The following is a 17,300-nucleotide window of genomic DNA, read 5'->3' as shown; positions in this document are numbered from 1 at the left end:
GTATCTATGCAGTCTTCGGATTCTTTCTTTTTGGGTAATGATGCTCCCTGGCTCTCCTTGTTCCGCATTTTAAGTTCTGCAGTGCTTCTGTGCAAATGCAAGGAACGACTACAAAATGACCTCCCATGATGGACATCGACGCCTCTACTGCTCTGTGTATAACCACTGACATTTCTTGCGCTGTGAAGCCTACATCACGAATCAGTACTTCCCGGACACTAAAACGCCCATCTCAGTTCTTCCTCGTTAGCCTTCTTGATAAGGTATTTTGCCCTTAATGCACGTTTTCCGTGGTGTCTTCGGTTTTCCTTCCAGTGATGGTATAATGTATGATATTTTGATCACTCTATGTCATTCCACTCTCACAATTCCAGGCTTTCACGTGGCGTACCTTTGCCATATTTGCTAGAGTGAGAGATCTTTGTTTGTTGTTGCTCTTACTCTCCCTTCGTAGGCTGGCAGATTTCGATGTGTATTTAATACCTCCAGGTTGAGTTCCATAGTCGTTCCTTGTAGTTACCTTTTACCGTCATCAGTCACGTGGCTATGCCACAAAACGTATTTCGCTTTTGCGTAGATGGCGTACGCAAGAGGCTTACGATTTTATAAAGAGCTCTTATTTACTCAGCAGCCGTAGTATATATTGCAAAATGAAATACAGTTGTGAATTCCACAGCTATTTTTACTTCACTTTATTGCTTACGGCAGATTAGACCATTACCTTTGTAAGTAGGCTGTTTAGGTTTTATTTTGGTGTATGAAAATCACTAGCTGTGCTGTGTACAGTCTGTGGCTGGTTGGCATTGTTGTTGGAATATTCGCCATTGTAGTCTTGGACAGTTGGCTGTTAACAGCGCGTAGCGTTGCGCAGCTTGAGGTGAGCCGCTAGCAGTGGTGGATGTGGGGAGAGAAATGGCGGAGTTTTGAGAGCGGATGATCTGGACGTGTGTCCATCAGAGACAGTAAATTTGTAAGACTGGATGTCATGAACTGATATATATTATGACTTTTGAACAATATTAAGGTAAATACATTGTTTGTTCTCTATCAAAATATTTCATTTGCTAACTATCCCTATCAGTAGTTAGTGCCTTCAGTAGTTAGAATCTTTTATTTAGCTGGCAGTAGTGGCGCTAGCTGTATTGCAGTAGTAAATACATTGTTTGTTCTCTATCAAAATCTTTCATTTGCTAACTATCCCTACCAGTAGTTAATACCTTCAGTAGTTAGAATCTTTTATTTAGCTGGCAGTAGTGGCGCTCGCTGTATTGCAGTAGTTTGAGTAACGAAAATTTTTGTGAGGTAAGTGATTTGTGAAAGGTATAGGTTAATGTTTGTCAGGGCCCTTCTTTTGTAGGGATTTTTGAAAGTCAGATTGCGTTGCGATGAAAATATTGTGTGTCAGTTTAAGCAGTAATTTATAATTTTTCTAAGGGGACGTATCACCTTCAGAAGGCTACAGTATTTGTGATATTATAAATCATTGGATCTTGAACATACATTCATGTAATGTAAAAACATTTATTACAAAAACTTACCAAATATCTGTTAAGCAGATGTCAATATCTTTTTTACAGAAGCATAATGCCGTAAAATGTCCAAAAATGTGCATTTTTTATGTGACAGTTATAAACACAGATTAATAAGTCACAGTAAATGAATAGTATTTATATACATAGTAAAGTACGCTGTCCAGTCACATTAATGTGACCACCTGTCAAAATCCTGAGTAACCTTTTGTAGCGCGGACTGCTGCGAGACGTGCAGAAAGTGAGTCAATGACGTTCAGGGAGGTACCGACAGGGAGCTATAGTGCCTTGTCGACTCTAGCGCAGTGATCAGTCGCACTAGGTTTCTCGGGTAATGATCCATGGCGCGAACAGTCCGACCGAGGTCGTTCCAGCGATTCTCGATAGGGTTTAAAACAGGGAGCTGATGACCAGGGGAGTATGTAAATTCACTCTGGTCCTCTTTGAGCCATACATGTACACTGCTAGCTGTGTGACTCACTGCATTGTTCTGTTGGTAGTTTCCATCGTGCTCAGGAAAAAAGAAACTGCATTTAGGGATGAATACTTGCGTTGATCCATTATGCCTTCCAGAATGGCGAGATCACCCAGGGAATGTCACGAAAACACTCCCCTGATCATAATGCTCCCTTCCTAAGATTATTGCACGATGTTTGCTTTCGGACGTTTCACGCCATACACGCCAACGGCCATCTGTCCGATGGAGCATAAAACGTGATTCATCTGAAAAGGTTACCTGTCGGCACTTTGTGGACGTCCATTTCCGTTCCTCGCCGATGAACAGCAGTCAGCATGGGTACATAAACCAGGCGTCAACTGTGGAGGTACAAACGCAGCAACGTTGAGGAGACATTGTTAGTAGCTCCTTGGTTCATCTGGGCGGTGAGTTGCTCAACAATTGCACGTCTATTTGTCCGTGCACAACTCCCCATCCCTCGTTCACCACCTGTCATCTATGGCCCATGGTGCACTACAATTGCCTCGTCACCGGTTTTGGATAGCGCCATTTTGCCATGCACGGTTTACTTTAACCACGGCGACCCGCGAACAGTTTACAAACTTAGCCGTTCCGCGAGTGCTTCCACCCTTGGCCCGAAAGCCAATACTCTTATAGGTGTGTTTCCGCATTTCGACGACCACTGCACCGTTTTCGGCGTGCGCTCGACACGCTTTATATGCCTTCCACTGTTACTGCTGCTGCCACCTGCCGTATGTGAGTGGTTATTGCACGTTGACTTCGAAAATAGGCGGTGGTCACATTAATGTAGCTGGACCTTGTACACAGTTGTGCTTGCCGCATCTTATTTTTAATTTTTTGTTGTGACTGACAATTCGCCGTTTTTCACAAACACAACTTTTATTGACGTAAGTTCACAAGGCTGATGACAGACCATACAAACGAAAGGTGGCAATAACGAAAAATGTCTCCTAATTGAGGCAAACAAAAGTTCACTTCTAATTTTCCACAAAGGTTCGTGGTAACCATTCACACACTAGTAATAGTCCAATTCTGAGGTGAAGACGTACTCTTCGACGGTTGCAGTACACGAGGTCGGCATCCGGCGTGAACCGGACTTCAGGCTTTTTTTATTTTTCTTTATTGTTATTTAAATACCTTTACATAAGGTGGGCTATCAGCAGCATACTACGCTGCTCTTCATCCACAAGTTTGACAATGAAAATACAAAGAAGACACATAAGATACTGAACAAAGTGGCGGGCAAAAAACAGTAGACACAGAAACAAATAACACGAAGCCGTTCACACTAGACGAAAAACACACTAAAAAACTGCCGGCACTGTGCACAAACACTGACGAAGTAGACAGTACAGGTGAATGAAGGAGCGTGACGGAAAACACTAAACCACAAGCACGATGGCACACACACGAGAAACTGATGATGATGATCTCCGGCGCGCGAATGTCCACCTAACGTGTGCGAGTCCGGGGACCGGCCGAGAGGGGAAGAAGGGGGTGGGGGGGGGGGGAGAGGGGAGAACAAAGATGCCAATGGCAGAGGAGATGGTAGGAGGAGTGGATGTATGGGGGTAGGGGAAGCCTGGAGGAGGAGTGGGGAGAAAGGGAGGAGGGAGGGAAGGGGGAGAGAAGGGAGAGAGGGTGCCCTAAGGGAAAAAAGAACAGGAAGTGGGAGGGGAGGATCAAAGTTGATAGGAGGGGTAGATGGAGGGGAGGAGAGCATCATCAGGGAGGAGGAGCTGGCGGAAGCCACCTCGGGAGAAGGTAAGGAGGATGGAGAGATGGAGAGCAGGTGGGACGTGGAAATACAAGCACGGCAGTGGACGGGTGTGGGAGAGGATGTGAGAGACAAGGGGTGAGGGGGATCTAGTTTACGGGAGGTGTATAGGATCCATATCCGTTCGAGGAAGAGGAGGAGTTGGGGGAATGGAATAAGATCGTAGAGGATCCGCGTGGGGGAGGGGAGACAGATACGATAGACGAGGCTGAGAGCATGGAGTTCAAGGATTTGAAGGGAATTGTAAAAGGTAGGAGGGGTGGAGATCGAGGCAGGGTGGGCGTAGCAGAGGATAGGGTGGATGATGGATTTTTAGGTGTGGAGGATGGTGGAGGGGTCCATACCCCATGTACGGCCAGAAACGAGCTTGAGGAGACGGAGCCAGGAGCTTGCCTTGGCTTGGATTGTTCGGAGATGGGGGGTCCAGGAGAGGCGACGGTCGAGGGTGACGCCAAGGTACTTAAGGGTGGGGGTGAGGGCGATAGGACGGCCATAAATAGTGATATAGAAATGGAGGAGGTGGAAGGAAGGGGTGGTTTTGCCTACAATGATCGCGTGGACTTCGGGTCTGGTTCTAGCCCCTAAATAGCTTTCTCCAGCCAGTCAGGTTTTGGCGTAGTGATACTTCCTGCAGGTCGTGGCTCGAGCTCCCTCTGCAGGAAGTAGTGGTTGGAATGTCTGTTTCCATTATCTTGTATGTAAATTGCAGGTGTTTACCATGGTGCATTTGGGTACACCTTGGGCCTAGACAACCTCGTCCTCTGTGGCGTTATATGGGTTGCCGGCCCTCAGTGGTTATCTTGGCTCCGGTATAACAATTTTTATGTGCTTTTGTATATGCTCCTTCCTGCTAACGCAACAACTAGACTATATCATAAATGTGATTCTTTTTTGTAAATTATTAACGTGTGTTTATAATTATCACATACCCTACGTACATTCTTGGACATGTTATGGCATTATGCTCCTGCAAGGAAGATGTTGACATCTGCTAAACAAATATTAAGTATGTTTTTGTAATACAATATTTATACTTTACAAAAATATATATAGCCAAGTTGTAATGATTTATAATATCCCAAATTCTGTAGGCTTCTCAAGATGAAATATTAATCTACTGAAACTGGTAAAGCGAAATAAAAATAATTGTGCAACGGACGACTGAATTTTATTCTCAGAGAAGAGACTTAGTGCATCCTAATGTCTAATATCCTTTAGCGTAAAGAGATACTCATCCATCTCATCACGACGCTGAAACTTAATGGAAACGAGGATAAAACTCCACGCAGGTTATGCGTTCTGAAACTTACTGTGATACTTTTGTCAGTGTAATGACCTTGTTAAATACTGTTATTGGTACCTTAGGACTTTATCCCTGAGTGACTATCCGGACACTTACTAAACCATATCTGGAGTTATGGTGTTACCGCTGCGAGCCAGATGACATACGAGAGGCCACTTCTTAGGGGAATTGCAAATCTACAATTAAACGTAAGTTCAAGACGCAGCTGTCTGCTGGTAGAGTCATGACCATAGCTTTTTTCAACAGGTGTAGTATTTCAGCCAAAATGAATTGCCAGTTCCGTGTGCTACAAGGGGATATTGAAAAAAAGAGAACTGTAGGTCCACAATCTGATTTGAGATAACTCCAATTTTTCGCTTTCAATACAATAACGTCCTCACATCTTTTCTCTGTCCGAAGAGACTTCTATCTTTTTGTGCTAACGAAAACGGAACACTGAAAACTTCTTCCAATAAATGGCACTGTCATCCGTGGCTTACTTCTGCTATTTCAGACTGCCCTTATTCAAGGCTAACGAAACTGCTTAACAAATTGAGTTGAGTGTGCTGACAAACAGATAACGTTGCAACACTCTTACTGTTTATATTAACAGTATGCTTCCTGTATCTGTAAAATTTTATACAGAAACAGAGATTATCAATCACAAAGAGATTCCAATTCCCTACCTAAGACTAAGACTTGCGTTTTTGATTTTACAGTAATTACATATTTTCTTGACAGATTTTATACAATGTGACAGTTAGATCACTTGAAAATTATTTATTTAAATTCAATGAATGATTGAAGATGTAATGATAGTTTTGTCTTTGGTACACTTTGGGACACTCGATATAAAAGTGTTGCATTACGTCAGTAGCCCACTTTTTTCCAAAGAGCGACATAGACTTCCACTTCATCTGAAAACATATAGTTTGTTTCATAAATGTAGTTTTGGTACTGTTCCACTTACCTGTCAGTGGCTTACCCAAAACATCGGTTATGTGTATTGGTTGACAACTGTCAAGAAACCAGTCCCAGGTTTCGAAACGTCCATCCTCTCTCGCAATAAGAAACATGCTGGGACGATGAAGGAACCAACGGCAAGCTGTCAGTCGAATCTTATACTGTCTCCAGTAGAGGGGCTGCCCCTGGAACACCACATACACAGTGTGTCACGAATACTTCTACAAACTTTGGGGTCGTATTCCTCACTCCAAAAATGAAAACAAATTCCATATAATATTAGTTATCGTTCAGTTGCTTCAGTGGCAACGGCATTGCCCCAGTGGATACACCGGTTCCCGTCAGATCACCGGAGTTAAGTGCTGTCGGGCTTGGCCGGTATTTGGATGGGTGACCATCAGGGCTACCATGCGCTGTTGCCATTTTTCGGGCTGCACTCAGCCTCATGATGCCAATTGAGGAGCTACTCGACCGAATAGTAGCGGCTCCGGTCAAAGAAAACCATCATAACGACCGGGAGAGCAGTGTGCTGACCATAAGCCCCTCCCATCCACATCCTCAGCTGAGGATGACACGGCGGTCGGATGGTCTCGATGGGCCACTTGTGGCCTGCAGACGGAGGGCAGTTATTTCAGATAACTTGATTAATATTTGAAAGTGAATAAATTACCCTTTGTAATGTAGTCAATAAAAAATCTCCTTTGCTTAATGAAAAACTCTGGTCGTAGCCTTAAAGGCGGATGAAATAGACTTTACCATGTGTTCAACAGAAACGAAAGTAACGTCGGGTGTGCCCCATCGTAGCGTCACAGGAACCTCTAATGTTCTCTTTATACATAAATTATTTATCAGACAGGATCAGCAGCTCTGTAAGATGTTCGTGGACCACGCTGTTGTCTTCAGGACAGTGTAGTTATTGAACTATCGTAAGGAAACGCCAAAATTCTTGGATAAAATTTTCACTTGATTTAATGAATGACTGCTCTCTTTAAATATAGATAGATGTAAGATAATGCCTATAACAAAGAGAAGGAACAAAGAGAAGGAACCAAGAGAAGGAATTACAAGGTTGCTGTTGAATGTCTTGAGTCCGTCACGTCCTGTGAGCGTTTTGGGGTAATATTAAGTGTAAGAAGCCACACGAAATGCAATGGTAGCATAAAATCAATATTAGGGTAGGAAATGGAAGAATTAGTTTTACCGGACGTGTTCTGGTAAAATACAATGTATCTCTAAAAGAAATTACATTCAAGACGCTACAGCCTCTAATTCTGAGGTATTGCCACATTGTTTGGAGTCCTCATCATATAGGCTTGGCAACAGACATCGAAGGATTTCAGAGGCGCGTTGCTGGGATCATAACAGGTCGGTTTATCCCATTAGAAAACAGAACAGAAATACTTGGGAAAATTAAATGGATATCCTTGGAAGAAAGACGACGTAGGTAGTTCTCGCGGAACTCTGTTGGGTGATACAGGAAATGTATTTGCAGTTGCGAATACAGGGGAACTCCAGCTGTAGAATAGAATGACTACATTGAAAATTTGTGTCGGACCGGGACTCGAACCCTGATATTCGGCTTATCGTGAGTGGTCACTTTATCCATTTCAGCTATCCGTGCACGATTCACAGCCCGACCCAAACTTCCATATATCGTCGTCCATGCGTCAGTACGGTACAACTTCTGTTGCTTGAATTTGGAGAGTCTGTATTCGAAGAAGACTGTGTGGACGTTATACTGCCACCATGGTATATCTCGCATAGGGATCATGAGAATAAGATAACAGATTTAGGCATGAACAGAGGCATGTAGACACCAATTTTTCCCTTCCTCAAACAGGGAATGGAATAGGACAGAAAATCTATCATATTGGTACGGAATAGCCTCTGCTATAGAGTGCACAATGGCTTCCAGAGTATATATAGGGTTTTAGGGGTGGAAATTCAGTTACTGTGATTATTGATGCCTTAATATATACCCACTTCAGTGTGTTAACTGGTCTTTCTCTGCGTCTAACAGTCTTCCCGTAAACACGTCACATGATTAACTACCTGAGGTTTTCATGTTTCCTATACGGTCGTAACTGCACCACTAAGTGGACCATGCCTGTCAGGATAGACTTACCATTTTGCGTTCACGTGTACCCACCGAAACGACTGATATGCCACAGTGGTCAGTGTGACTGACCATGCGGAGGACCTGGGTTCCATTCTCAGTACCGCCAGGGATTTTTCCTTGGAAGACTGGTATAGGGTTCACTCATCCTCCTGGCGCCAACCGAGGAGCTACTAGACTAGACCGAGTACTAGGCGCACCAGGTCTGCTAACCTGACAACAGCTGGGAGTGCAGTGTCTGTGTCCATCTGCTCCTTGCCCCTCACTGTCTCTCCATCTCCTTGTCCCTCTTCTCTCTCCACGTTACCACGCTCACCATAATAGGAGGCTGGTTGTTCTTAACTGCCGCAACGTTTCTTTCCAGATCGAAATTAACATGTGCACCAAAGTTCGTTGAAATCGTTCCAGAGATTTAGGATGAGGTTTTTACCCTCGGCCTTGCCTGTGTATCCACATGTCAATATATTTGACATTTATTTAACATATTTCACACATGTTTGTACACGAATTTCACCCTGCCGCTTTATTTTCACGTACCTCAATATTTATGACGTTATATCTCCTGAACTACACTACTGGCCATTAAAATTGCTACACCAAGAAGAAACGAAGATGATAAACGGGTATTCATTGGAGAAATATATCATACTAGAACTGACATATGATTACATTTTCAAGCAATTTTGGTGCATAGATCCTTAGAAATTAGTAGCCAGAACAACCACCTCTGGCCGTAATAACGGCCTTGATACACCTGGGCATTGAGTCAAACACAGCTTGGATGGCGTGTACAGGTACAGGTCCCCATGCAGCTTCAACACGATACTACAGTTCATCAAGAGTAGTGACTGGCGTATTGTGACGAGCCAGTTGCTCGGCAACCATTGATCAGACGTTTGCAATTGGTGAGAGATCTGGAGAATGTGCTGGCCAGGACAGCAGTCGAACATTTTCTGTATCCAGAAAGGCCCGTACAGGACCTGTAACATGCGGTCGTGCATTATCCTGCTGAAGTGTAGGGTTTCGCAGGGATCGAAAGAATGGTAGAGCCACGGGTCGTAACACGAGTGAAATGTAGCGTCCACTGTTCAAAGTTCCGTCAGTGCGAACAAGAGGTGACCGAAACGTGTAACCAATGGCACCCCATACCATCACACCGGGTGATACGCCAGTATGGCGATGACGAATACACGGTTCCAGTGTGTGTTGACCGCGATGTCGACAAACAAGGAAGCGACCATCAAGATGCTGTAAACAGAACCTGGATTCATCCGAAAAAAATAACGTTTTGCCATTCGTGCACCTATGTTCGTCGTTGAGTACACCATTGAAGGCGCTTCTGTCTGTGATGCAGCGTCAAGGGTAACCGCAGCCATGGTCTCCGAGCTGATAGTCCATGCTGCTGCAAACGTCGTCGAACTGTTCGTGCAGATGGTTGTTGTTTTGCAAACGTCCCCATCTGTTGACTCAGGGATCGAGACGTGGCTGCACGATCCGTTACAGCCATGCGGATAAGATGCCTGTCATCTCGACTGCTAGTGATACGAGACCTTTGTCGCGATACGATAAACCGCAATCGCGATAGGCTGCAATTCGACTTTTATCAGAGTCGGAAACGTGATGGTATGCATTTCTCCTCCTTACACGAGGCATCACAACAACGTTTCACCAGGCAACGCCGGTCAACTGCTGTTTGTGTATGAGAAACGGTTGGAAACGTTCCTCATGTCAGCACGTTGTAGGTGTCGTCACTGGCGCCAACCTTGTGTGAACGCTCTGAGAAGCTAATCATTTGCATATCACAGCATCTTCTTCCTGTCGGTTAAATTTCGCGTCTGTAGCACGTCATCTTCGTGGTGTAGCAATTTTAATGGCCAATAGTGTATATCCTGTATAACGATATAGTTTGCAGGAACATGCAGTGGTATATGTAGCTACTGTCTGTGAAATGTGTTGTGAATAGAGTTAATAATAAAATCACAATAAATTAAAATTTCTTGTTTCACGCAGCATGTTGCGGCATTTTCTATATCGCAGTGTTTATGACGTTATATCTCCTGCACTAAGTGTTGAAATTTCTTGTATTTAAATTCAGCTACATATGGCTATTGCCTGAGAAAAGTGCTGCGAATAGATTTAGTAGCAATGAAGTACTAAATTTAAACGTCTTATATGATGAAGAAGTTTTTCACGCGTCTCAGTGTTTGTGAAGTCATAATTCCTGAACGATGTGTCGCCCGATGATATTATTTTGCTAGTACATTCAATGGTACATGTGAATACTGTCTGCTGAATGTGTCGCAAATACTTTGAGTAGTAAAGACACAATAAATTAAAATGTCTTGTTTCACGCAGGAGTTTTACTGCACGAGCAGCGAAAATGTATTACTCGATAAATTTTTTCCTTTCTTCATTTTGTGATGTCAGCGAGAAAAAGTTTCGAATAGGTTTGAAAATGTGTGTAAAGTTCGTTACAATGGTGCCTTTCATTTGAGCCCTGATTTATTCATTCTCGAATTATGACTGATTTCTCTTCCTCACCGGTGCTGTGAAAACTGATGGTACTAACAACTGAAAATATTGAGATCATGCACATACACTCCTGGAAATGGAAAAAAGAACACATTGACATCGGTGTGTCAGACCCACCATACTTGCTCCGGACACTGCAAGAGGGCTGTACAAGCAATGATCACACGCACGGCACAGCGGACACACCAGGAACCGCGGTGTTGGCCGTCGAATGGCGCTAGCTGCGCAGCATTTGTGCACCGCCCCCGTCAGTGTCAGCCAGTTTGCCGTGGCATACGGAGCTCCATCGCAGTCTTTAACACTGGTAGCATGCCGCGACAGCGTGGACGTGAACCGTATGTGCAGTTGACGGACTTTGAGCGAGGGCGTATAGTGGGCATGCGGGAGGCCGGGTGGACGTACCGCCGAATTGCTCAACACGTGGGGCGTGAGGTCTCCACAGTACATCGATGTTGTCGCCAGTGGTCGGCGGAAGGTGCACGTGCCCGTCGACCTGGGACCGGACCGCAGCGACGCACGGATGCACGCCACGACCGTAGGATCCTATGCAGTGCCGTAGGGGACCGCACCGCCACTTCCCAGCAAATTAGGGACACTGTTGCTCCTGGGGTATCGGCGAGGACCATTCGCAACCGTCTCCATGAAGCAGGGCTACGCTCCCGCACACCGTTAGGCCGTCTTCCGCTCACGCCCCAACATCGTGCAGCCCGCCTCCAGTGGTGTCGCGACAGGCGTGAATGGAGGGACGAATGGAGACGTGTCGTCTTCAGCGATGAGAGTCGCTTCTGCCTTGGTGCCAATGATGGTCGTATGCGTGTTTGGCGCCGTGCAGGTGAGCGCCACAATCAGGACTGCATACGACCGAGGCACACAGGGCCAACACCCGGCATCATGGTGTGGGGAGCGATCTCCTACACTGGCCGTACACCTCTGGTGATCGTCGAGGGGACACTAAATAGTGCACGGTACATCCAAACCGTCATCGAACCCATCGTTCTACCATTCCTAGACCGGCAAGGGAACTTGCTGTTCCAACAGGACAATGCACGTCCGCATGTATCCCGTGCCACCCAACGTGCTCTAGAAGGTGTAAGTCAACTACCCTGGCCAGCAAGATCTCCGGATCTGTCCCCCATTGAGCATGTTTGGGACTGGATGAAGCGGCGTCTCACGCGGTTTGCACGTCCAGCACGAACGCTGGTCCAACTGAGGCGCCAGGTGGAAATGGCATGGCAAGCCGTTCCACAGGACTACATCCAGCATCTCTACGATCGTCTCCATGGGAGAATAGCAGCCCGCATTGCTGCGAAAGGTGTATATACACTGTACTAGTGCCGACATTGTGCATGCTCTGTTGCCTGTGTCTATGTGCCTGTGGTTCTGTCAGTGTGATCATGTGATGTATCTGACCCCAGGAATGTGTCAATAAAGTTTCCCCTTCCTGGGACAATGAATTCACGGTGTTCTTATTTCAATTTCCAGGAGTGTATAAGGATGTGCACCCGTGTCATCACAGAGGATTTCAACCAACACTGTCAATAATGAGAACTCAGACCATGCACAAATGAAACGTTTACAAAATGCGAATGTTATAACATCTCACCAAGGGCATTTGCAGTTTGGGCGACACACAAACTGGACGAAAACCGTCTTTTACATTTTGACGTACTGTTTACAGATGAAGCTAATTTCTATATGAACTGATAGGTAAATAAACAGACTTACAGATACTGGTCATATGTCAACCTCCAATCGCTAAGTCCATCGAAGGTACTTCTTCGAAGGTGATGGTTTGTTGTGAAATATGGAGTCTTCGTCTTGGGGCCTTCTTCACTCAGGGTTCACTAATAGCAGCCGGTTATATGTAGTTGTTAGACCATGTGCTGCCGTCGCTGCAGCCTGGGTAATTTCCATCTTTCTTTCAGCACAATGGTGTCCCACCTGATTTTTGGCTAGCTGTCTTTGCTTATCTGGTTATCCAGTTACCCCGTAGATGGATACGTCTTAACAGTCCGGTGGAGTTTCCGCCACGTTACCTAGATTTAAGTTAATCAAGTTTCTATCTGTGAGGATATACGGAGGCAATTGTGTTTGCGGTGAACATCAGAAACCTTGAATACCTTACGGAGCGGATTGTTGATGCTTGATTTAGCTTTGCAGTATATGTAATTGTTAAAGACCATAAAGAAAGAAACAGTGTGCTGGACAAAACGTCGAGGATACCTTTCAGTCTTCATGAGTTATCGCCAGCATTAGCCTTGTTCTGAACCAAAAGGTGTCATAACTAAAAAATGAGTACAGTTATGTTCAAATGAAAGAAACCATTGTTTTTCTCGTGTAATTCCCCACCAGTCTGATATCTAATATGAAACCCTTTCTATATGCCATCTTAGATGGTGGCTTCTAAAGTAACCGTCGTATTATCATACTAACTGACTTTTTACGTTATCTACACGTTTTTTTCTACAAGGGTGGTTCCACGTCTATGGAGCACCTTGTATAACGACAGGAAAAAAAGACAGCCAACATTTACACCTTGCTTCCAGAAAACTGGCGTTAGGGAGCATAGGTTATCTTATGTCGTACTGGAATAGAACTATGTTAACGACTAATATATTATTTTAGCAGCAATGGAACGACTTTTTGCTTTTGTGAATCAGTTAATAAGTTCTAAACATGAGTTATTTTACTCTAACAGAACACGCGATTAGCTAATGGAAAATCCATAACAGACTTTTATGGCAGTTATCGAGCTTGTTGCTGCTGTGTCATATTATAAGTTACTTGCCGAGAGATAATGTGCGCACAGTTTCGAAGAAGTCTGTGTTTCCGAAGAGGCTTTACAATTACTCAATACAAAAAGTCGTTTTTATTATAATATGCTCATTTTATTTCGTCGTTTGAATATAGTTTTATTACCTTGTAATCTTCGCTCCAAATAGCGAACACTCTGCCTCCAAGACTAATTAATATCTCTTCAACAAAGTGAGATCTTTCCAGCGCTTCTATTGGTCCGTCATGTACATCTGCCATGGAAGTGAACTGCAAAGCTGTGTGAAGATACACAAGTGAGATCTTTCGACAGGAAAAAATAACTACGTTATTTATGGATTCTTCCGTTAGTTCTTGGTAGAGCAATTTCATATTTAAGGTTGAATAGCAAAGTACAGTGTTTTTGTTCTACTGATTTTTGTTCATTTCATATGAATTTTCGGCTTATTAGGCAATCTTCAGGAAATAACTGACTATCGTCTAAAAGGGACACTAGTTCTTAGGTAACTAAACATAGGGGAAGATACCGTCACTCACATAGTGTTGTGCATCAAACTTGTTTCTTAGCGTTGAAATTACACTTCACACAATGGACAATGTTAACACTATAAATAAACAAATTACACAGTATTACAGGCTAAATGGTTATAATACTAAATTTTCTGAGGTCTTGACATTGGATGAAATATTATTAAACTAAGCGTTCTTCATTAATGTTAAGCAACAAACATGTTTCCCATTGTAAATAGCATTCTTAAGTAATGGGCAATATTCAACAAAGCACACAGTTAAAATACGTAACATTAAAGTATTGTAAGGTATATTGTTGAAGTCAATGGAGTAAGCAAGGTGAAGAATAGTAAATTCTATTGAGTTTTGATTTTGTGTACCAGACTGTGTCATTGTGGAGGGAGAATGGGTATGTGGCTGGTTGACTGCATCATATAAATCTTAAAAGTGGGAATGTGTTCACCTGTAGTTGATCATTTCGAAGCAGCTTGGGTTTTGAGCTAAATGTCTGTTTACCTCAAGTGCTTCTAAATGGCTTAGTTTTATTCCTTAGTAGGCTATGCGCAGTATCTCTGTGTGGACTTGGTGTCTATGCCCTTCCTTCAGCACATGTTCGGCAAAGGTGAAGTCTTGATTATCTCCAGGTGCGTTCATGTTCAGTCAGCCTAGCTGTTATGGCCCTGCATGTCTGACCAATATACAGTTTGCTGCAGTCATTACAAGTGATTTTTTAAACACCACTGTTAGTAAATCTTTTTTATCCATGCTGTTGAATAGGATATGAACTCTAGTGCCTCTTACATAAAATGAAGTTTTGTAATTGCAGGATTTGAAGGATTTGGCTAATTTGTCGGACAGCTTTCCAGAATAAGGGGTAGTACACTAGTTGATTTTATGTATGACTGTTGCTACAGAGAGGGCATAAACATATAATAACATTTTGCTTCTTTGTTTTTTTGTGTGAAGTATTATTAAATCATTCAGGGGTATAGCCAGTGTTTGATGCAATATATTTATGGTGTCTAATTCTGTCTGAAAATTTTGTTTTGAGATTGATGTAGATGTAAGAAGATGTACCATGGAGCGGAAAGCAGCACGTCATATTGGGTGTTTAACCATGCAATGTGTTTCATATTGCCCATTACAAAAAAATTTTATTTACAATGAGAAACATGTTTATTACACAATGTATTTACAAGTTCTTAGTTAGTTCTCAAACTATGACATCATAGCCGCATAATATGTAATACCGTAAGATTATGTATTTTAATTATTGTTTATAATATTGTACATTGCATAAAGTTTAGTTTACAATGTAAAAAAACAAGTTTGTTGCAAAACATAAATGAAGAGTGCTTGTTTAACAGTTTCTGAGCCAATGTTAAGAACTAACAAAAATAAGCCGGAAACTAGTCTGAAATAAACAAAAATCAGTAGTACAAAACAAGTGTACTTGTTATTCAGTCTTAAATAATTACGTTAGTAGATCCACCAAGTTTATTATAAATAGCGTTGCAATGAAACAAATTACCTGTCATTAGTTCTTCCTTAGTGTCGTCTAGCATGTAGTTCATTTCCATCAGAGTTGCGTCGGTGGCTCCGAAGTGAAACGGCTTCTGGGACAGATGTCTTTCTAAAATAGTGAGTTAATTACGGTTTCAGTAAACTTACCCACTGAGACAAAAACACAGTGACACAAACCCTGTTGTAGCGTTTATTGACAAAATACATTCAAAAAGGGCTTGACTTAAAAGTACCCATTATATTATACCTAAGTAAAGGCTATAGATTTCATTTCCGTGTGATTTATGAGGATCATGCTTAAAAGAAAAAGTATGTTACCTGTAGTGCAAACTCATCTTAAATTATTAGAGCAACAGAAGTTTTTTAACGTTGTGATACGATAGGTACGTTTGTAGTTTACGCGTTTCACTGAGCCAGGTAGCACAATGGACTCTTATTCGGGAATATGGTGACTGAAATCACATCTTCGTCTAACAACTGTCTGCTGTTAGTTTGCCCTGAATGAAGAAGGGCCCAACAGTACGACAGCCACATATTCCACACCAAATCATAACTTTCCATACGCCACATACGGGCAATGGATCCATGACGTGAGGTTTCCTAGTTCAGATTTTCCTTCTTGCTTAAAATCTGACCTTATTAAATTCTTTTCAAAAGCATTTTGAAAAACACTTTCTTTCATTGCAGCTTTTAGAGTGTGTGTAAACAGATACTACAGTGTTTTACGAACCTGTGGGCTCTACCTGCAATATAGACGAACGCAGGTAGCCACTACGTATAGAAGGGACGGTGATTGATCCAGTACGTCCCACAATGGTCTCTCTGCTGTTCTGCGCTTTTTGAGTAACTCAAGGACAGTGGCGAAGGCAGCCTAGGTACTTACCAAGGCGTAATCTTAAAATTTCGAATTATCTTCCTCTGAGAAATTGAATAAAATGCACTGAACATTTCTAAATACTTAGAGAAGTTAGAAGTATTCCAGACCACTCTGCAGTACAGAACATTGTCCTACTGGGTATCGCCACTGATTCAAGCTTTCTAATCCGAAGTAAGATTACCCCTTTCTGCACTATAATACCCTGCTGTATTTTACTAGGACGCGCCGCGCAGGATTAGCCGAGCGGTCTGAGGCGCTACAGTCATGGACTATGAGGCTGGTCCCGGCGGAGGTTCGAGTCCTCCCTCGGACATGGGTGTGTGTGTTTGTCCTTAGGATAATTTAGGTTAAGTAGTGTGTAAGCTTAGCGACTGATGACCTTAGCAGTTAAGTCCCATAATATTTCACACACATTTGAACATTTTACTAGGACGCAACAAATTTCTCGACAAGGCAACATAAAATAGTGGTCTACCCATCCACAGGACTTCCTTGGGCAAGCACAATCTGATGGAGTGTATGATGTGTTAACTAAACGAAACATTTTTTAGCCTTGTTTCACAAACTTTACTGTTATTGTACGACCTAGGTTTCGGCTTATGAACCTATTTCCTAATACATAACTGATCCCAGAGATGAGAACCAAGCAATGATAAACATATCAACTTTTTAAATCTATCGGTTTTGACTTAAACTGTAAAAGTTATCTCACTTGAAAATTTTGACAAATTACTTATCGATTTACAAAATTCATCAGGACAGCATTTACAAAATTAATTACTACAAAGTTTACAGTAACTATGGCTAAACGTACACTGGAATAGCTATCAGAAGGAATGGAATTTTTTTTTATTACGTGAAAGAAGACACGAAGGGTTTTCCTCTGTGTACAAGTTGCAACATTGTCTAAAAGAGGGTCAATAATTGGACTGAGTTTATT

At 42.9% G+C, this 17,300-nt stretch overlaps 1 protein-coding gene and 1 pseudogene across 1 annotated transcript in view; one reads left to right on the top strand and one right to left on the bottom strand.

The window, feature by feature from the left end:
• Positions 1–17,300, bottom strand: part of LOC126298308 (dynein axonemal intermediate chain 3-like) — a 311,679-nt gene that overhangs the window by 96,386 nt on the left and 197,993 nt on the right. The window contains exons 12-14 of the mRNA XM_049989604.1: positions 15,491–15,592; positions 13,597–13,727; positions 6,037–6,214 (exon numbers count right to left, since the gene is read on the bottom strand). Coding sequence (XP_049845561.1) covers positions 6,037–6,214; positions 13,597–13,727; positions 15,491–15,592 — 411 coding nt within the window. The remainder of the gene's footprint in view (positions 1–6,036; positions 6,215–13,596; positions 13,728–15,490; positions 15,593–17,300) is intronic.
• LOC126299974 (5S ribosomal RNA) lies at positions 6,334–6,451 on the top strand (annotated as a pseudogene).

Source organism: Schistocerca gregaria, chromosome X (assembly GCF_023897955.1).
Source record: "Schistocerca gregaria isolate iqSchGreg1 chromosome X, iqSchGreg1.2, whole genome shotgun sequence".
Classification (NCBI taxonomy): domain Eukaryota; kingdom Metazoa; phylum Arthropoda; class Insecta; order Orthoptera; family Acrididae; genus Schistocerca; species Schistocerca gregaria.
This window is presented reverse-complemented; position numbering and strand designations above follow the sequence as displayed.